The sequence below is a fragment of the Myxine glutinosa genome, chromosome 13 (genome assembly GCF_964187855.1).
Source record: "Myxine glutinosa chromosome 13, kmMyxGlut1.1, whole genome shotgun sequence".
In the NCBI taxonomy this organism is placed as follows: domain Eukaryota; kingdom Metazoa; phylum Chordata; class Myxini; order Myxiniformes; family Myxinidae; genus Myxine; species Myxine glutinosa.
Window position 1 is genome coordinate 2,607,212 of NC_136273.1, and position 22,306 is coordinate 2,629,517.

Genomic DNA, 22,306 nt, shown 5'->3' on the forward strand with positions numbered 1-22,306 from the left:
TGGAGGTCCGAGCGCTGGTGTGCGGCGGACCAGGGACTGGTAGCGTCGGGCACGAACTCACCCGAGACGCGGAGCGGCTGGCCGTAGACGAGCTCGGCGGCGGACGCCCGGAGGTCCTCCTTGGGGGCCGTGCGGAGGCCCAAAAGGACACACGGCAGCCGGTCGGTCCAACCGTCGTCCTGAAGGCCGGCCATGAGTGCGGCCTTCATGGAGCGGTGAAACCGCTCGCACAACCCGTTGGCTTGGGGGTGGTAGGCCGTGGTGCGGTGCAGCGTGACCCCCAACGAGCGGGCGACCGCGCCCCAAAGTTCGGACGTGAACTGTGGGCCACGGTCGGACGAGATGTCCGCCGGTGCGCCGAAGCGCGCGACCCAGGTGGCGATGAACGCCTGCGCCACGTCGGCGGTGGTGGTGGAGGTGAGGGGCACGGCCTCCGGCCACCTGGTGGTCCTGTCCACCATGGTGAGCAGGTGGGTGAACCCCCGCGATGGGGGCAGGGGACCCACCAGGTCCACGTGGACGTGGTCGAAACGCCGTGCAGGCACGGTGAAAGGTGCCAGCGGGGCCTGGGTGTGGCGGTGGACCTTGGCCCGCTGGCAGGCCGTGCAGGCATTGGCCCAGTCGCGGACGTTCCGTCGAAGGCCGTGCCAGACGAAACGCGCCGACACCAGCTTCTGAGAAGCTTTCCGGCCCGGGTGAGAAAGGCCGTGGATGGAGGCGAAGATGCGGCACTGCCAGGAAACGGGCACGATGGGGCGAGGCTGGCCCTGGGAGACGTCGCAGAGCAGGACGGTGCCCGCGAAGGGGATGTCGGCCAGGCGGAGGCCCGTGTCCGCCGCCCGGAGGGCCTGCACCGAGGTGTCGGTGGTCTGGTCGGCCGCCATGAGCGCGAAGTCCACGCCGAGGTGGACCGCGTTCGCGCTGGCCCGAGAAAGACAGTCGGCCACAGCGTTGTCTTTGCCGGCGACGTGCCGGATGTCCGTGGTGAATTCCGACACGGCGGAGAGGTGGCGCTGCTGGCGGGCCGACCACAGCTCCGTGACTTTGGCCATTGCGTAGACCAACGGCTTGTGGTCGACGAAAGCCGTGAACGGGCGGCCCTCCAGGAGGTGTCGGAAATGGCGAACGGCCAGGAATAGACCGAGCAGCTCGCGGTCGAACGTGCTGTATTTTAACTCGTTCGGCCGGAGCTGCCGGCTGAAAAAAGCGAGTGGCTGCCAAACCCCGTCCACCCATTGTTCATGGACGGCGCCCACCGCGTAGTTGGAGGCGTCCGTAGTGAGGGCGATGGGCGCGTTGAGCACCGGGTGAGCCAGCAGCGTTGCGTCGGCGAGGGCCCGTTTTGCGCTCGCGAAGGCCGCGTCCATGGCCGCGGCCCAAACGATGTCATGCTTGGCCGGCTTGCCCCGGAGGGCCTCGTAAAGGGGCCGCATGAGCTGAGCAGTGCGGGGCACGAATCGGTGATAAAAATTCACCATGCCGAGGAACTCTTGTAGGGCCTTGATGGAACGGGGACGCGGGAACGTGGTGATGGCCTCGACCTTGGTCGGCAGCGGCACGGCCCCGGTCTTGGTGATGCGGTGGCCCAAAAAGTCAACGGTCGTCGTGCCGAAGTGGCATTTGGCCGGGTTGACAATTAAGCCGTGCACGCTGAGGCGACCGAACAGTGTTCGGAGGTGGAGGAGGTGCTCGGCGCGGGACGTGCTGGCGACGAGGATGTCGTCCAGATAGACGAAAAGAAATGGCAGGTCGCGCAGCACGCCGTCCATTAAGCGCTGGAACGCCTGGGCCGCGTTCTTGAGGCCAAACGGCATCCTCAAAAATTCGAACAGGCCGAACGGCGTGATGACGGCCGTCTTCGGGACGTCGGCCGCCCGGACAGGTACCTGGTGGTATCCCCGTATCAGGTCAATTTTGGAAAATATGACCCGTCCCGCCAAACGGGCGGAAAAGTCCTGGATGTGCGGGATCGGGTACCTGTCGGGGGTGGTAGCGTCGTTGAGGCAGCGGTAGTCGCCACACGGGCGCCATCCGCCCCCCGGCTTTGGCACGATGTGCAGTGGTGAGGCCCACGCGCTATTGGAGCGCCGCACGATGCCGAGGTGCTCCAACGCATTGAACTCGGCCTTTGCCATGGCGAGCTTGGCCGGGTCGAGGCGACGGGCCCTGGCGTAGACCGGCGGGCCCGTAGTGGGTATGTGGTGCTCGATCCCATGCCGCACTGCGACGGCCGAAAACGTCGGCCGTGTGAGGGCCGGGAATTCCGCGAGCAGGCGAGCGAACTCGTTCGCCGTCGGGAGGGCGCACGCCAGTTCGGTCGGCGCGGAGCTGCTCATCGTGCATGCCAGGGAGCTGAAGGTCTCGGCGTTGACAAGGCGACGACGTTTGACGTCGACCAGCGGCCCGTGCGCGCAGAGGAAGTCGGCGCCCAGCAAAGCCATGGGGACGCAGGCGGTCACAAAGGTCCACTGAAAGCGCTGGCTGCCGAAGCAGAGGGTGACGTTGCGCGGGCCGAAAGTGCGTATGGCCGAGCCATTAGCAGCGACCAATGAGGGGCCGCAAACGGCGTCCCGCCTGTCCTGCTCGGAGGCGGGTATGACGCTCAGTTGGGCGCCGGTGTCACAAAGGAAACGCCGCCCGGACGCTTTGTCCCGAATAAAAAGCAAGTTGCCCGAGTGGCCGGCGCTCATGGCTGGGAATGAACGCCGGCCCGGCCGTTTCCCGACTTGCCGAAAGTGCACGGGGGTCGGCACGTCCGAGCCTTGTGTCCGAACCTGGCGTGGTAATAACACCACGCCTGGTCAGGTGGAGGCCCGGGCCGTCGTGTCGGAAGCGGTCGGTGCGGCGTGGCGGCCGCCAGTTTCACCGGCAGTTCGGCCTCCAACCGCACAGGGCGCTCGGGCGTCGCCTCGGACGGCGGCAGGCTCCAGGTAGCTGCGCCGATGTGTTGGCCCGCCGAGGAGATCTTATCGGCTTCCCTGGAGAGGGCGCGGGGATCGGTGATCAGGGCGAGGCGTACCGGGTGAGGCAACTGGCGAAGGAACAACTCGCGGAACAGAAAATCTGGAGAGTGCTCACCGAGCAACGAGAGCATATAGTCCATGCGCTCGGACGGGCGCATGTCGCCGAGCTCGGGCAGGTCGAGCAGGCGCCGTGCGCGTGCCGCCGGTGAGAGGGCGAAAGCGTCGAGGAGGAGCGTCTTCAGCGCGTCATACTTGTCGGCAGCCGGCGGGTGCTCGAGGAGGCTCAGGGCGCGGGCCGCGGTGGCGGAACCGAGTGCTGCCACGACGTGGTGGAAGCGGGTGTCGTCCGCGGTGATGCCTCGCAGGGCGAACTGGGAGTCCGCCTGGGCGAACCAAACAGCCGTGTGAGCCTCCCAGAAGGTAGGCAGTTTTAGAGTCACTGCCGTGTCCATGTCGGTAGGTCACCAGTGAAGGAGCTGCGCTCCAACGCGAGTCGAAAGAATTGACGCGACCAAAGACGGAATTCGTCCGAGTTGCTTTATTGAAACAAAACAGCTCAGGTATTCTGACAAAAGCCCGTTTATCGGGCAGCAATATATATACACATTTATGTCGGGAAGTTTGCCCGGCAAAAGCTATACCGGGCATGCCCGGGTGTCAAGGGCGAGCCTTGGAAAGGCGAGTCTGGACCTGCCCGGGCGTGTTTGGCTGCGGCCTGGCAAGTCGAGGCTGGGTGTGCCCGGGCGCTCTGGACGAGCACTGGAAAGGCGAGAGCGGGCATGCCCGGACGCTCTGGGCGAGCCCTGGAAAGGCGATAGCGGGCATGCCCGGACGCTCTGGGCGAGCCCTGGAAAGGCGATAGCGGGCATGCCCGGATGCTCTGGGCGAGCCATGGAAAGGCGATAGCGGGCATGCCCGGACGCTCTGGGCGAGCCCTGGAAAGGCGAGAGCGGGCGTGCCCGGGAGGTTCGGGCGTGCCCGGGAACAGTGAGTCCGGGCATGCCCGGGAGAGGCGCGTCTGGCCGTGTTCTGGCCGGTGCAAGGCGATTGTGTGCATCCAGCGGTAACCGCTACACTGTGATCTTTTCTGATTCCCTCTCCGCACTTAAGGCACTAGAGTCTCTACAGGAGGGATGTAGATTTGACCTGGTGCTCGAGGTACTGCACCTGATCAACATTGCTCGTTGGAAAGGATCTGTGGTCAATTTGTGTGGATCCCCACTCATGTGGGCATCGGACGGAACGAGGCCTGCGATCTTGCAGCCAAAGGTGCGATCACATCCGAATGTGTCACCCCTTTGGGTCCGTCTGAAATTGTGAATGTGGTCAGGGACATGATCGTCAAAAAATGGCAATCCCAGTGGGATATCACCACGAAGGGTAGGTTTTGTTACAGGGTGAATCCAGACGTGACCCCCCCCTTTCGGCTACTCCAGTTGTCCTGCAGAGACCAGGTGGCTCTCTCCAGGCTTAGACTTTGGCACTGTCGCCTTAATGAGTACCTTCACGTGATAGGGTGTCACCCTTCCGGGACTCGTGACGCCTGTAGGGAACCCGAAGATTTATCCCACTCATTTATGGGATGTCGCTAATACGAGTTACGACGGACCTAAGTTGCTCCTATTTAAAATTGTCAGAGAGCAGGGGGTCAGGGGGTCCGACCTGCCCGTCATGTTTGGTAATTTAAACCAGAAGCATCCTCGTTTGTGCAAGGCGGTCCTAAACTTTTTGAGTGTGTGGGAGACCTATATAGTTTTATAGGTGGGGGCGAGACGACCGGAAGTAAATTGTAACACGTGCCCTTTTGTGGTTTGTTTTCAACAATTCAACGTATCCAATCACGTGACTGTTGTCGCGAAGGTTGCACTAACCGGAAGTTACGTAGTTCCGCGGGCGCCCATGGATGTCCCATAGGCGTCCCTATCAAATACCTTTATTTATTTATTTATTATCATTATCATCATTATATATATTTTTTTTTTTGCAACACAGTGATGTTCAGGCGCGTGGCGTGTATAGAGCCTAACGGCTCTGAAAACGCCATAAAACCCAAAAGAAGAAGAAGAAGAAGTGGTTTAATTGAAATCCGATCTCAAGGTAACAAAGAAGGATTTCTGGGAGATCCTGCTCTCCGTACAGAGATAACCATCGTGTTGGGATTTTTGTCACGTGTTGGGATTTGCAGTTTTGACACCGCGTGTCCCATGTACCCATAAAAAACAAAAGTTAAAAATATTTTTTTTTTGGGCATCACAAACATTCCCGGAAGTTGCCCGAATCCACCGTAGTTGGATCTATTGAAATCCGTTCTCAAGTTATAGCACAACAAACAGGCAGTCAGACACGGCTCCTTTATTAATATAGAGATATATATATATATAAATACCTAATTAGTGGCGTATATAGATCCTCACCGTTCTGAAAACACCGCCAGAAGAAGAAGAGGAAGAAGTAGAAGAGGAATTTCCTTTGCTCCACGCCGTATTTCCGCTCTTGCGCGGAGCCGTTCAACACATCAATTCGTTTTCAGGTTTGTTTTGTTAAAGTGACCTGTTCCGGGTATAGGAATGGTTCCTGCTTTGAATGAGGATCAACCTATTGGACGTTTCGAACAGTAAATTTTATATTATTATAGTATATTATCTACCTTTAATGAAATAATCGTGTTTAATTGTTACATACTCAAATACAGTAAAAACGTAAAATTATTGGGGAATAAAGTGCAAGATAACGACCACGACCCATTTCACTTGAGTGTATACACCGCCTCAATTTGTCATCGTTGATCGTTCCTATCTTCTGGAATAACAAAAAACGGAGTTTAATAGTGGAGGTAAATATCGAATAATGTTAACAAGTCTTTCTTCTTGTTGGACTGAGTTGGGTGAGTTCTCATTGACTGAAAATATATTTTTGTTACGGTATTCTTCATCTGCTTATCTTATCGTGGTGACCGAATGGTCTGCCCTGCATCCACTACTAAACTAATTAGGGTCTTTGTGATACTTGCATGGATGATCAGGAAAGTCGATACTTGTGTAGATTATCAGGAAAGTCGATACTTGTGTAGATGATCAGGAAAGTCGATACTTGTGTAGATGATCAGGAAAGTCGATACTTGTGTAGATGATCAGGAAAGTCGATACTTGTGTAGATGATCAGGAAAGTCGATACTTGTGTAGATGATCAGGAAAGTCGATACTTGTATAGATGATCAGGAAAGTCGATACTTGTATAGATGATCAGAAAAGTCGATACTTGTATAGATGATCAGGAAAGTCGATACTTGTATAGATGATCAGGAAAGTCGATACTTGTGTAGATGATCAGGAAAGTCGATACTTGTGTAGATGATTAGGAAAGTCGATACTTGTGTAGATGATTAGGAAAGTCGATACTTGTGTAGATGATCAGGAAAGTCGATACTTGTGTAGATGATCAGGAAAGTCGATACTTGTATAGATGATCAGGAAAGTCGATACTTGTGTAGATGATCAGGAAAGTCGATACTTGTGTAGATGATCAGGAAAGTCGATACTTGTATAGATGATCAGGAAAGTCGATACTTGTGTCGATGATCAGGAAAGTCGATACTTGTGTAGATGATAAGGAAAGTCGATACTTGTGTAGATGATCAGGAAAGTCGATACTTGTATAGATGATCAGGAAAGTCGATACTTGTGTAGAACTAGATGATCAGGAAAGTCGATACTTGTGTAGATGATCAGGAAAGTGTTGATACTTGTGTCCACGATCAGGAAAGTGTCGATACTTGTGTAGATGATCAGGAAAGTGTCGATACTTGTGTAGATGATCAGGAAAGTGTCGATACTTGTACAGATGATCAGGAAAGTATTGATACATGTTTAGATGATCAGGAAAGTGTCGATACTTGTACAGATGATCAGGAAAGTGTCGATACTTGTACAGATGATCAGGAAAGTGTCGATACTTGTACAGATGATCAGGAAAGTGTTGATACATGTTTAGATGATCAGGAAAGTGTCGATACTTGTACAGATGATCAGGAAAGTGTCGATACTTGTACAGATTATCAGGAAAGTGTCGATACTTGTACAGATGATCAGGAAAGTGTCGATACTTGTGGAGATGATCAGGAAAGTGTCGATACTTGTATAGATGATCAGGAAAGTGTCGATACTTGTATAGATGATCAGGAAAGTGTTGATACATGTTTAGATGATCAGGAAAGTGTTGATACATGTTTAGATGATCAGGAAAGTGTCGATACTTGTACAGATGGTCAGGAAAGTGTCGATACTTGTACAGATGGTCAGGAAAGTGTCGATACTTGTACAGATGATCAGGAAAGTGTCGATACTTGTATAGATGTCAGGAAAGTGTCGATACTTGTGGAGATGATCAGGAAAGTGTCAATACTTGTATAGATCAGGAAAGTGTCGATACTTGTATAGATGATCAGAAAAGTGTCGAAACTTGTGGAGATGATCAGGAAAGTGTCGATACTTGTATCGATCAGGAAAGTGTCGATACTTGTATCGATGATCAGGAAAGTGTCTATAATTGTATAGATTATCAGGAAAGTGTCGATACTTGTATATATGATCAGGAAAGTGTCGATACTTGTATAGATGATCAGGAAAGTGTTGATACTTGTGTAGATGATCAGGAAAGTGTCGATACTTGTGTAGATGATCAGGAAAGTGTCTATAATTGTATAGATGAACAGGAAAGTGTTGATACTTGTGTAGATGATCAGGAAAGTGTCGATACTTGTTTAGATGATCAGGAAAGTGTCGATACTTGTTTAGATGATCAGGAAAGTGTCGATACTTGTGTAGATACGATTATAGTACTGTACTCAGACAGGATCTTAGTGGGGGCACGAGTGTAATTTGTCTAATAATTTAAGGATTACCAAATGACTAACGTAAATAAACTGATTTTTTTTCAGGTATCCATGGCATTTTGCTTCAACTTCCCGGTGGAAATGGACCCGGATCCAGTGCGAGCATCGAGCACGACCTCCGTTGAGCGGTTTGAGAAAAATGGAAAAAGAGAAGAGGTGCTGAAGAAAAAGGAGGAAGCTGCTTGGGAAATACTGTGGCCCTCTGAGACTAGGAAGCTTCTTGCAGGCCTCAGCACGCACTGCTACCACCTGCCATGTGGATTGCATCTGTACTGGGTTCAATCTGAGGGGGAAACCAAACTTGGTAAGGAAGCTGTTGTTGGATCAGGCCCTGTGGATACCAAACTTGGTAAGGAAGCTGTTGTTGGATCAGGCCTTGTGGATACCAAACTTGGTAAGGAAGCTGTTGTTGGATCAGGCCCTGTGGATACCAAACTTGGTAAAGAAGCTGTTGTTGGATCAGGCCCTGTGGATACCAAACTTGGTAAGGAAGCTGTTGTTGGATCAGGCTCTGTGGATACCAAACTTGGTAAGGAAGCTGTTGTTGCATCAGGCCCTGTGGATACCAAACTTGGTTTGGAAGCTGTTTTTGGATCAGGCCCTGTGGATACCAAACTTTGTAAAGAAGCTGTTGTTGGATCAGGCCCTGTGGATCTGTGCATATCATCACACAAAGACCTTGAGAGAGAAGATTCAAAGAAAGCAGAGATTGGTTGTGAGGTTGGAGTTGAGCAAAATGTACGCTGTACACAGGACAACCTGGGGAGTTGTGGTGCTAAAACAAAGGAAAATGTTGCCAAGTGCTTCCTGGATTCAGGTGCTGGCACTCAGGTGTGGGATGTCATACCCGGGGTGTATGAAGGTGGCATGGCAGTTTGGGAAGGCACGAGGGACTTGCTGGCATTTCTGAGTTCACCAGTTGGCCGTGCACGGCACCTTCTTTATGGATGCAGATTACTGGACATGGGATGTGGTTTAGGTCTCCTTGGATCGTTTGGTTTGCTCTGTGGAGCCCAACAGGTGCACTTTCAGGTAAGTTATTACCACATGCACATAGCACAAAGTGGAGGAAAGCAGTTGGTTCAGTCTGTCTATGTTTGAGGAACTACAGTCACGTGAAAAAGTAAGTACACCCCATGTGAAGTTTAGACTTTTTCAACATATTTCAACATTCAGCTATTTGATCTTCATTTCAACAATATTGATAGATAAAGGTGATATAATATAACAAATATCATGAAACATTTACATTTTTTAGTCCATTGTATAATTTAAATAAACATAAATGCAAATTTCGCATGTGGAAAAAGTAAGTACACCCTTGGCTCTAATAGGTGGTATTGCCCCCTTTGGCAGAAACAACCTCAAGTAGGCGTTTCTTATAACTGTCTACCAGTCTCTGACATCGACTGGGAGAAATTTTATCCACTCCTCCATGCAGAATTATTTCAGCTGTGCGGTGTTTGAGGGGTTTCTTGCATGCACAGCTCGTTTCAAATCCCCCCACAACATTTTCAACCCCCCCTTGATTTCCGCTTCCGGTCCGGTCTGGAGAGGGCGCTGGCGTGACATGTTCGCCGCTTCTCCGACTGGGCCATTGTACATAGTTTGCTTTTCTGGTGGTCGTGGCGGATTTTTGACCGTTGGGTCTGCCCTCTGCTCGGTCCCGGCTCTGCTCCCGGCTTCGCCTGCCCGGCTCCTCCACCGTTTCCTCAGGCCCGCTCCCGTTGTTTGCGGCGGTGGCTGTTTGCCGCTGTGGTCTTGATTAGCGGCTGCGGTCGTTTGCCGCTGCGTTTGCCGCTTTGCCTCCTCGACCTTGGCCTCGTGCTCGTCCCTTCGCTCCTGCCTTGCATGGCTCTGAGGTACTCCGCTGCAAGGCTTCTTCTGCTCAATACTCACTCCACCCCGTCATGCATCTCTGAAATCAAATCCCACGGACTCCTGCGACGACCCAGATATATTCATAGAGGCTCCGGTCGAAAGTTTCTTTACTTACAAACAGGTCACTCCATTCCCGTACTCTGGGTGGCTCAGCGCACTCCCACTCATCGTCCCAGCGCACCTGGTCACAGCAACGCACACGATCGCACCTCCTGTCTGCAAACCCTGGCTAAATCACCTGAGTTCATCCCCACCGTACAAAACAACATCAAGCTCACCCTGTTCAATACCCGGTCCCTCAACAACAAAAGCCTCATCCTGAACAACTACATTCTGGATAATAAACTGGACTTTCTCTGTCTCACTGAAACCTGGCAACAACCTCTGGACTACTTCTCACTCAACCTCACTACACCCAATGGATATTCTTACATCAATAAACCACGCTCGGAGGGCCGAGGTGGTGGAATTGCCGTAATTCACCGACAAGACCAAGACCAGCCTCATCTCCATCTCATCTGCTCCATCATTTGAACACCTGGCTTTTAAACTCTCTGGTCACACGCAGTCAGTCATGGCTGTCGTCTACCGCCCTCCCAAACCACACCCATCATTCCTGTCTGACTTCTCCTACTTTCTGACCCAGCTCTGTTCCCTCTCCCCCTCAATCGTCCTCCTCGGTGATTTCAATATCCACATGGACTCCACTGACTCCACAATAACCACTGACCACTGATTTACTCACCTGCTTTAACCTCACTCAACATGTCAACTTTCCTACTCATAACCGTGGTCACATTCTGGACCTTGTCTGCTCTACTGGATTAATTTTGCACAATCTCTCTGGCTCTGACCTCACCCTCTCTGACCACTTAGCCATCACTATGACCATCAACATCCCCACCCCAGCACCAAGGCATTATCGCACTATCAACTTCCGTAAGCTAAACGCTCTTTCACCTACCTCATTCTCATCCGCCCTCTCTGAAAAAATGTCCACTTCTCCCTTCGTTGACCTCCACACCCCTTCTGACCTCACTGACTACTACAACCACACTCTCTCCTCCTGCCTTGACCAGCTTGCGCCCATGAAAACCAAAACAGTTTCTTTCACCGATTCTGCTCCCTGGTTTACCCCTGAACTCCGCCTGCTGAAAACTCGTGCTCGCCAACTTGAAAGACTCCGCAATAAAACAGGTCTCACAATTCACTCCCAAGCCTACAAGGACCACCTACAACACTACAAAGATGCCCTCTCCCGCGCCCGCTCCGCCAACTACTCTCAAATTATCCACTCTCGCTCCGGAAACCCAAAAGCACTCTTCTCTACAATAAACAAACTCCTCAGCCCCCTGAACACCACCACCCAGTCATTCACAGTAGACAACTGCATCTCCTTCCTTTCATTCTTCCAAAGCAAAATTGACAACATCGACAACAGCTTAACCACCACCACACCCGCTCCCCCTCAAACCACCTGCCCCCCCCCCTTATCCTGCCAACCCCTGTCTCAATTCTCCCCAGTCTCCCCTACTGACCTCTCTGAACTCCTCATAGGAATGAAAACTGCCACCTGCACTCTTGACCCCATCCCCTCCAGCTTTGTCAAGGCCTCCCTTCCTGCTCTCTCTCCACTTATCACTGCAACAATAAACTCCTCCCTGTCTACAGGCATCGTCCCACCATCCCTCAAAATTGCTGCTGTTACCCCCATTCTGAAAAAACCTGGACTCAACCCTGACACCCTAAATAACTTCAGACCCATCTCCAACCTACCCTTTCTGTCAAAAGTTTTGGAATGCGCTGTAGCCACTCAACTCAAACATCACCTCTCTGCCAATAACCTTTATGAAACATTCCAATCCGGATTCCGCTCCAACCACAGTATGGAAACTGCACTCCTCAAAATCACCAACGACCTTCTCCTCTCCTCTGACGCTGGCAACCTCAACATTCTCATCCTCCTCGACCTCAGCACCGCCTTTGACACCATCAATCACACCATCCTCCTCACCCGACTTGAAACCACCTTTAACATTACCGGCACTGCCCTCTCTTGGATCAAATCATACCTCTCTGACAGACGCGAGTTTAGCTCCATCAATAACTGCAAATCCCCCACTGCTCCCCTCCCCCAAGGTGTCCCCCAAGGTTCAGTTCTTGGCCCCCTCCTCTTCATCCTGTACCTGTCCCCCCTTGGTCACTTAATCCGCCGTCATGGTCTCCAATTCCACTGCTTCGCCGATGACATCCAGCTTTTCATCTCCACCAAGTCCATCTCCACCGCCACTCGCTCTATCCTGACAAACTGCATCACTGAAATAAAATCCTGGCTTCAAATCAACTTCCTCAAACTTAACTATGATAAATCTGAAATAATCATCATTGGCCCAAAAACGCTCACCAAATCCACCCATACCTTCGCCCTCAACATCGACGGTTTCCCAGTATCCACCTCCCCTCACATCCGGAATCTTGGCATCATCTTTGACCAAACCCTCTCCTTCGACAAATACACTAAACAGATCACAAAGACAGCCTTCTTTCACCTGAAAAACATCGCCCGTCTCCGTAAATCCCTCTCCTCCACGGCTGCAGAAACCCTCATCCACGCCTTCATCACCTCCCGACTCCCGTCTGGACTACTGCAACAGCCTCCTCTATGGTTCACCCTCAATAATCACCAATAAACTCCAATACATTCAGAACTCCGCTGCCCGTCTACTCACCCAATCCCGGACCCGTGACCACATCACCCCCGTCCTTTACAAGCTTCACTGGCTCCCCATCCCCCAGAGAATCCAGTACAAAATCCTCCTCTTGACCTACAAAGCCCTCCATAACCTGGCCCCATCCTACCTGGCTGACCTCCTCTCCAGACACACTCCCACCCGCAACCTCCGCTCTGCTGGTACCAACCTCCTGACCCCCCCCCCCCACCCCCCCATGCAGACCAAATTCAGATCCTGGGGGGACAGGGCCTTCTCCATCGCTGCTCCCACCCTCTGGAACTCACTACCTCACACCATCAGAGACTCCTCCTGACTCACCACATTCAAAACATCACCCAAGACCCACCTGTTCAACACTGCATTCAACATTTAACCCACAGCATTTAACCCATGACTATCTCTTCTCCTTCTCCTTCATTTTGCTTTGATTATTTACCTGTTGATTTTTGTCTTTTTGCACTTGTTTTTTTGTACTCTGTCAAAGCGTCTTTGGGCTTCTTGAAAAGCGCTATATAAAATAAATGTATTGTTATTATTATTATTAACATCTCGATGGGATTTAGATCCGGGCTTTGACTTGGCCATTCCAGAACCCTCCATTTCTTTCTTTTCAGCCATTCCTTGGTGGATTTACTGGTATGGTTAGGGTCATTGTCATGTTGCAAGGTCCACCTTCGGTTGAGCTTCAACTTTTCGACAGATGGCCTCACATTATCCTCAAGCACCCTCTGGTACAATGAAGAATTCATAGTGGATTCTATGATGGTGAGCTGCCCAGGTCCTGATGCAGCAAAGCTGCCCCAAACCATATTTCCACCACCATGCTTTACAGTTGGTATCAGGTTATTGTGGTCAAATGCTGTCTTTGGTTTTCGCCAAACATGTCTTCTGGTACTGTGGCCAAATAGCTCCACCTTTGACTCATCTGTCCAGAGCACATTGTTCCAGAAGTGCTGGTCTTTGCCGAGGTGTTCATTGGCAAACTTTAGTCTTGCCCTGATGTTCTTTCTAGACAGCAAAGGTTTCCTCCTGGCACACCTCCCATGTAGATCACATTTGTGCAGCCTCTTTCTAATGGTAGACTCGTGCACTTTGACATCAACAGTGGCAAGAGCTACCTGTAGGTCCCGTGATGACATTCTGGGGTTCTTAGAGACTTCTTTCAGCATCTTGCAGTCTGCTCTCGGGCTGAACTTGCTGGGGCGGCCACGTGGGGCGTGGAAGTCGTGGGGCGGCCACGCCTGAACAAGTTGGCAGTTGTTTGGAATCTTCTCCACTTGTCGATGATCTTCCGGACAGTCGAATGATTGATTTCAAATTGTTTGGAGATCTTTTTAAATCCCTTCCCAGACTCGTAGGCATCTATAACCTTCTTTCTGAAGGCCTCAGAGAGCTCTTTTGATCTAAGCATGGTGACGCCGCACACTTCAACAACAAACAACAACAACATGCATTTTAAGGCCATTTTCCCTGCTAGAGCGGGGGTGAGCCTTGCGGTCCCCATGACAATCTTCTCCATTTTGCCCTATTTTCTGCATCTCTCCTTGTTAACCCCCTTGCCCACATTTCTTCTTCCACCATCTTTCGCCAAGTCTTTCTCGGTCTTCCCCGTCCTCTACTTCCTCCTACATTCATTTCCATCACTCTTCTCAACCAGCCACTTTCATCCTTCCTCAACACATGACCAAACCATCTCAACCTGTTCCTCTTCACAGCATCAATCACAGGCTCTATTCCCATCATCTTTCGCAATTCATCATTTGTCTTCCTCTCTCTCAACGACACTCCGCACATCCACCGAACAATTCACATTTCCACCCTTTCCAGCCTCCGCTGCTGCTCTACATTCATGACCCATGTCTCGCTCCCATAAATCATAACACTTCTCACACATGCAGCATACACCTTTCCCTTCAGCTTCAACGACACTCCCCTCCTCGTCAGCACGCCACCCAGTTCCCGAAACGTCTTCCATGCACATCTCACTCTGGCAACCGTTGCCGAGTCTGATCCACCTTCTCCATTCAGCATGTCTCCGAGGTAGCAAAATGTTTTCACACCTTGCAGCTTCACGCCGTCTCCAAGATCCAACTCAACATTTCCTCCATCTGCAGCTCCCTCTGTGCACACCTTACATTTGAATGTAGCTGCCACACTGGTTAATGACCCTCTCAGATCACTACATTTTTGATGAACCCATTCAGCGCACATTGTACCACTTCACCATTCACAGCACCACTTGGTTGTCTGCGACATAAGGGTGAAAGGTGCGAGGAGAGCTCGGCGGGTGAAGTACCAACCGAGAATGAAGGTGTGGAGGTTGAAAGAGGTGACAGTGAGGGAGGCATTAAAAGAGAGGCTGAGTAGGGTAGAGGATGATGTGGTTGAGCTTGAACGTGGTTGGATGTCAATGAAAGATAGTCTGTTGGGAGCCGTTGGTGAGGTATGTGGATGGACAAAAGGATCACCGAGGCACTCGGAAACATGGTGGTGGGATGATGAAGTTGGAAAGAGGATTGATGAGAAGAGGAAGAAGTTCAAGGAGTGGCAGAAGGCGAAGGGTACGGGAGCAGAAAAAGCAGAGCATGAAAGTTATAAGGCATCCAAGAAGGCTGCAAAGAAAGAGGTAGCAAAGGCGCAGGAGACATGTAGGAAAATGTTCGGAGAACGCTTGGATTCAGAAGAGGATCAGAGAGCGGTATTCAGGATTGCAAATCAGATAGCGAAAGAGAGGTGTGATGTGATGGGGGTGAGTTGCTTGAAGGATGAAGTGGGACAAATCGTTGTGGACCCAGAAATAAATTAAAGGAAGATGGAAAAGATATATGGAAATGCTGTTGAATACAGAGAATGAATGGGATGGCAACATAGAGAGTAACCCAGTTTTATGACCGGCAGAGAAGATAACTGAGAAGGAAGTTGAGGAAGCGATAAAAGCAATGAAGAGTAGAAAAGCGGGAGGGCCGACGGGAGTTGTGGGAGATATGTTGAAGGCAGCAGGAAGTTGGGGTGTGAAGAGAATGGCAGAGATCTGTGATCTGGTGGTTAAAGAAGGTCGCATTCCAGTGGATTGGGAACTGAGTACCCTCGTCCCTCTATACAAGGGGAAGGTGGCCCTCTGGAGTGTGGCTCGTACTGAGTGATAAAGTTATTGGAGCATGGAATGAAGGTATTGGAAAGGGTGTTGGAGAGGAGGATAAGGAAGAAGGTGAAGATCGACGAAATGCAGTTTGGATTTATGCCAGGAAGAGGAACGACAGACGCGCTCTTTATTGTGAGGCAGTTGCAGGAGAAGTACATGGAGAAGAGGAAGAAGTTGTTTCTTGGGTTTGTTTGATCTGGAGAAAGCATTCGATAGGGTTCCACGCGAAGTATTGACATGGGCATTGAGGAAGTTAGAAGTGGAGGAATGGTTGATCAGAGTTGTGATGGCAATGTACGAGAGAGTGCGCACAGCTGTAAGGACGAAGGACGGGAACAGTGGTGAGTTTGAGGTGAAGGCGGGAGTGCATCAGGGGTCGGTACTAAGTCCACTACTATTTGTAGCTGTGATGGAGGTGCTGGCTCAGAACGTAAAGGAGGGTTTACCGTGGGAGTTGTTGTATGCAGATGATCTGGTGTTGATTGCGGAAAGTATGAATGGACTGAAGGAAAAGATGAACAAGTGGAAGGAATGTACGGAGACAAAAGGTCTGAAGGTGAATATAGGAAAGACGAAGGTGATGGCAAGTGGTAAAGCATGTGGTGAGGTGGAAAGAACTGGGAAGTGGCCATGTGCTGTGTGCAGGAAGGGTGTCGGAGTGAACTCCATTCAATGTACACTAAATGTCTTCAACACTTCAACAACAAAGAGCAAAACAAACTAAATGTCTGAGGTTTAAATAAGACAGGTTCCTCCAAGATCCTCTCCAACGACGTTCTAATCATTTGCACCTGAGCTGGTGCACCCGATTCTAATTTTAGGTATTTGAAGTAGTGATAAATGTAGGGTTGTACTTACTTTTTCCACATGCGAAATTTGCATTTATGTTTATTTAAATTATACAATTGACTACAAAATGTAAATGTTTCATGATATTTGTTATACTAGGGCATGCCCGTACTATATATATATCTAAAATTATATCCCCCCCCTCTATTTACATGAAATGGTTTGGTCCATTCGCAACGCCAAAGCGAACGGCGAACGCTTTACATGAAATGGTTTGGTCCATGAAATGTTTTGGTCCATTCGCAACGCCAAAGCGAAAGGCGAACGGCTTGCGAGTACAGTGACAATCACCCCCCCTCTATTTACATGAAATGGTTTTAATTAGTTTTAAAACATAGTTTAACGCCAACATATGGCATGCCCGTACCCGTACTATCCGTAATGGCGCACGCTCTCACAGGAGCTCCGGAAGGTCGCATATCGCAGGAAAGCGAAAGAATCGCAAATTAGTTTTAATTAGTTTTAAAACATCGTTTAACGCCAACATAGCGCCAACATAGTTTGCCGACGGGAAATAAATGAATACGCTCTCAAATGTGCCATCCGAGGCAGAGTCTGTTCGCCACGTTCGGCACACGTGATAGCTCGCTGCTCTCTGATTGGTTGAATCGTTTTTTGGACATAGCTCGGTAACTACTTCTGCGATTAATTTAAAACCTTGAAAAGGCACATCCTCGGGTCCCCAGCAATATACCTGGCAAGTTTCAAGTATATCGGACCGGTAGTTGTCGAGAAACAGCGGTCACAGACATACAAACATACAAACGTACAAACAAACATACACACAGAGATTACTGGAATTATAGATAGATTATATCACCTTTATCTATCAATATTGTTGAAATGAAGATCAAATGGCTGTATGTTGAAATATGTTGAAAAAGTCAAAACTTTGCATGGGGTGTACTTACTTTTTCACATGACTGTACTTAATTTCAATTTAATTTCATGTTTTACACACAATAGAACATGAATCGACTTGTTGGCATTACCACAAACCTGCAGTTTAGCAGAATTTTGCCTCTGAAGTTGGCAACAATATTACGCCATCATGTCCCACACATGCACTACGGAGTAGAGCAATTGAAGACCTGAGTAGTAGAAGTACTTTTGTTACAAAATGACACTTTGCAAAATTATTAGATATGGATTGATATCATACTGCAGATGGAGTTCCTGGTTCTAGCCCATCTTGTCCAATCATGTCACTGAAGTACTTCTTCCACTCAGGTCTTCAATTGCTTTAGTCTCTGTTTGTCTGTCTGCCGGAAAAAAAAAAAAATTGAAAATCATTCTAAACAGGAAACACTGTTTTAGAGATTTCATAAAGGGCACAAATAACTAATGTAACATGTTCGACAGGGTCATAAAGGGCACAAATAACTAATGTAACATGTTTGACAGGGTCATAAAGGGCACAAATAACTAATGTAACATGTTCGACAGGGTCATAAAGGGCACAAATAACTAATGTAACATGTTTGACAGGGTCATAAAGGGCACAAATAACTAATGTAACATGTTTGACAGGGTCATAAAGGGCACAAATAACTAATGTAACATGTTTGACAGAGTCATAAAGGGCACAAATAACTAATGTAACATGTTTGATAGGGTCATAAAGGGCACAAATAACTAATGTAACATGTTTGATAGGGTCATAAAGGGCACAAATAACTAATGTAACATGTTCGATAGGGTCATAAAGGGCACAAATAACTAATGTAACATGTTTGACAGGGTCATATAGGGCACAAATAACTAATGTAACATGTTCGACAGGGTCATAAAGGGCAGAAATAACTAATGTAACATGTTTGATAGGGTCATAAAGGGCACAAATAACTGATGTAACATGTTCGACAGGGTCATAAAGGGCACAAATAACTAATGTAACATGTTTGATTGGGTCATAAAGGGCACAAATAACTAATGTAACATGTTTGATAGGGTCATAAAGGGCACAAATAACTAATGTAACATGTTTGATAGGGTCATAAAGGGCACAAATAACTAATGTAACATGTTCGACAGGGTCATAAAGGGCACAAATAACAAATGTAACATGTTCGACAGGGTCATAAAGGGCACAAATAACTAATGTAACATGTTTGATAGGGTCAGAAAGGGCACAAATAACTAATGTAACATGTTCGATAGGGTCATAAAGGGCACAAATAACTAATGTAACATGTTCGACAGGGTCATAAAGGGCAGAAATAACTAATGTAACATGTTCGATAGGGTCATAAAGGGCACAAATAACTAATGTAACATGTTCGACAGGGTCATAAAGGGCACAAAAAACTAATGTAACATGTTCGACAGGGTCATAAAGGGCACAAATAACTAATGTAACAGGTTCGATAGGGTCATAAAGGGCACAAATAACTAATGTAACATGTTCGACAGGGTGGTGTAATAGACGGCATATCACAAATTCATCAATGGGGGTAAATTTCTGATTCGGTTGTTTTAGTTTTACGAGTACACCTGCTGATTACGGGAGTGGCAGGGAGGGTCATTCCTCTTTGCCTTTGGGGTATATAGATTACAGTCGATCTATGATCTGGTTTCAAGAACATTGGGTGTGTGTTCATTTTCCAAGTTTCTTGTGGAGAGATCGCCAAGTGGATTAAGCATTCGAGCGAGCACTCCATTCAAAACCCTTAAGGAACGGCAGGCTTGGCAAGCGCTAGCTTGCTGCTTGGTAAAGGAGCACCACCCGAGCTTCTCCCTATCAAACAGTAGGAGCGAGTTTCAAACGTTCGCTACGAAAAATGCCACGGTAGCGGCAGAAAAGGTCATGTTATTAACCCAACATTTGTGGGTTATATAGAGTACATCTTCTTCGATCTTCTATTCTTTCTTCTTCTTTGATCTTCGCTCAGTTCTGTAAGTAAACCTTACTTCACGGATGTCGGGATTCCTCCAAATTTCTTCATTTAGTGTTATAAACAGCATTAGCGACTGTTTAAAAAGCTAAGCATACGTGTTTGTGGTTTATAATATTTTTACTTCCTGTAGAAGCCGTTGCCCCCATGGAAGCGCCACTATAACTATAACCTATTTATACACGTTATCACTGCAGGAAAAACGCCTTGGGGAAGTGGGACATTATTAGTATTAATATTGTTTTGTAATCACATTAATAATATGCGATTATCATTAATTTTGTTATTAAATGTGTCTTTGGAAAAATGCCACGATAAATCTTCTTCTTTGGACAAACGCCACGATAAAGCTAATTTAACATGGATATACACCTCAACACGCAACCCATTGACGGCAATGGTGGGGAAAACACGCTCAGGGAAGAAAACCCCCTTGGAGAGGGGGGCAAATGAATGCGCTATAACCTTCATTATGTAACCCTTCGTCATCCTGTCAAGTTTGGTTGAGATTGGATAAGTAACGACAGAATGTATTGGCGTCAAAAATTCATCAGACAGACAGACAGAAATGACGTATTTTAGTATGATACCTCGAAAGCCTGAAACGTCTGTTTGTGCAGACGAACACTTCTGTAGTAATAGCGACTCTCAATCGCCTGAGCAACGGAACCTTCGTCTGCAATTTATTTTCTACAGCCTTTAAAACTTTTGTTTCATTAAAATTTAACTAGTAATAGGCATCCACACCCATCCTTGACCATGTTGCGGAATGTCAGCTGACACCCTCACTCCCCCCCCCCCCCTCTCTCCCTCCCTCCCACCCTCATTTTTTCACGTTTTATTTGCTTTTAAATTCGTTTTATCCGCAAACGATTGACACGAGACTTTCAACATAGGAGTGCCTACCCATGAAGACCTTTTCAACAAATTTACGTGATGATCGGATGGAAAATGCGGCCAGCGTTCCTAAAAGTCTGTTTTCTGTAGGCGTGGGTTGCAGGGTGTTTCACGTATCAGGAATAAACGGAGTCGGCCTCATATTGCTCGACCTCGGTACAATTGTATGTTTTGAACAACGTAGAACACGAATCGACCTGTTGCCACTTCCAAAAACCTGCAGTTTAGCAGTAATTTGCCTCTGAAGCTGTACGCCATCTCGACCAATCAAATTTGCACTCGCACCGCTGCAACGCGCTAGTGCGGAGACTAAGATAGATCTACTTCCACCAGGTCAATACCGTGTTCCAATGAGAGGATTGAAGAGCAAACAGAAGCAAGTACTTGTGGTCCACAGAACAAGTTGTGTAGTTGTCTTTTTGTCTTTTTCTTTTTTTGACCCTCCTTTGTACATTCATGAATTGTCTATTATTGTCTCATTCCTGCATAAACATAGATATATCCACAGTCTTTGCTTGATGTCTATTCTTTTGCCTTTCGATTCTTGATTATGATTTGTTGTTGTGTTGTGACAGCAGTAACATTCTGACTCGGATGTGTGGAATCAATTGTCCTACAGGACTACAATCGGGAGGTGTTGTTGCGCGCCACGATTCCGACTGTTCTTCTCAATATGAAACTCCTTGAACCTATCGACGAACCGAAGGCCTCTATCTCATTAGCCGGGCCTCAATTGGGAAAAAAATGTTTGACAGAAGATGAGTTGTGGGATGACTTGGTGTCGGGACATTGGTTGAAGGAGAGCTTGGAGATGACTCGATGTCCTGTGGAGTCGAAGGACGAAAATACAAAGAGATTAAGGAAGAAAGATGAGAAGAGCAAGATTGTCAAGTTTGCAAATATTGACAGAGAAGAGGGAACATTAGGTATGGAGACCGCACGACCTGTCGATGAAATGACACAAGCTCTTCCTCCATCGACCGGCCTCTTGTCACATTGTCGCTTCTTTGCAGGTGACTGGTCGGCCATGGCCCAATTGCTTGTGAAGGAACATTACGACGTGGTACTCTCTGCCGAGACCATGTATCGCTCCTCGGAGTTTCCAGCACTGCTCGGTTTGCTGCATGACTACCTGCGTCCAGGTGGCCTCGCGCTGTTGACTGGAAAGGCCTACTACTTTGGCACAGGAGGTGGTACAACAGGTCTAGCGGATGAGGCTCGACATTGGGGTTTTAAAGTGCACACGAGGCCCGTACCGTTACCTTGCGGTCTGCGTAGGGAGGTAATCATTTTGCAGAAACCTTCAGGTTTGACAGATTGATCTTTGGCTTCAACCAAGTTATCCCTCATTTGGTGATAAATTGCACACCACCTGGAAGGAGTGAATGGCATAACGAAAGACAAAGTTGCTTTCAAATGTGAGATGTTTTTTGCAGTTGATACTGATATAAATTCTGATATTTCCAAAACAAAATTGAGTTTGTAACATTTTATGAACATCCTTTGCACTTCACATAATAAAATTGGTATGCAGGTGTCTTCTGATATGGGTGTATGGTGGGTGTCTTCTGATACCTCAGGGAGATGGATGTCCCTGCCTTGCATAACACCAGGTCACCTGTTGGCAAAGTGTAATACCTCTCAGCCACCTTTACCAGGGTAACGGTCCGCAACCATGCGGTTTAAATGGCAGGTGGCTCTGCACATCTGGTGGATGAGAGTCCAGTCAACTCCAACAGCACGGGCGGAAGTGGGTGAATTCCCCAACGGCCAGCAGAGGGACGGAGAGGAGTGGCGACCCCCCGTCTATACCACTCACTTACCCGTGTGTACCAGCCATAGAAAGGCAATGCCATCATTGCCCGAGGAGACTCGACATCGTTATCAATAAAATAGAAATAACTATAGTGTCTCATTTATGACATCCCATGTGTAGGCTCTGCTATTTGATCCTATGTCAGTCTGTTAACTGCTGCCCTCTGCTGATAACTGCTGCCCTCTGCTGATAACTGCTGCCCTCGATACCTCATTATTTTTTGTTTTTAAGGAGATTTACA

General features: G+C 48.5%; 2 protein-coding genes across 10 annotated transcripts in view; one reads left to right on the plus strand and one right to left on the minus strand.

Moving 5' to 3' along the window:
• The window catches only part of INTS10 (integrator complex subunit 10), a 166,797-nt gene extending 161,273 nt beyond the window's left edge, over positions 1 to 5,524 (minus strand). The window contains exon 1 of one of the 2 annotated variants that reach the window (XM_078766937.1): positions 5,378 to 5,524. The gene's annotated coding sequence lies outside the window, so the exon portion shown is untranslated. The remainder of the gene's footprint in view (positions 1 to 5,377) is intronic. The other variant, XM_078766941.1, reaches the window with a different exon arrangement.
• Positions 5,390 to 21,794, plus strand: METTL18 (methyltransferase 18, RPL3 N3(tau)-histidine). Of its 8 annotated transcripts, XM_078766949.1 has the most exons (5): positions 5,437 to 5,493; positions 7,900 to 8,317; positions 8,408 to 8,886; positions 20,869 to 21,175; positions 21,263 to 21,794. In XM_078766949.1, exons 2-5 carry the CDS (start codon positions 7,906 to 7,908, stop codon positions 21,568 to 21,570), a joined length of 1,506 nt encoding a protein of 501 aa, XP_078623075.1. In that variant the 5' UTR covers positions 5,437 to 5,493; positions 7,900 to 7,905; the 3' UTR covers positions 21,571 to 21,794. The 8 variants fall into 8 exon arrangements, with proteins under 8 accessions (XP_067989698.2, XP_078623070.1, XP_078623075.1 ...); XM_078766944.1 differs by having other exon boundaries at positions 5,396 to 5,493; positions 7,900 to 8,886; XM_078766947.1 differs by having other exon boundaries at positions 20,869 to 21,794.
• The last annotated feature ends 512 nt before the right edge of the window (positions 21,795 to 22,306 follow it).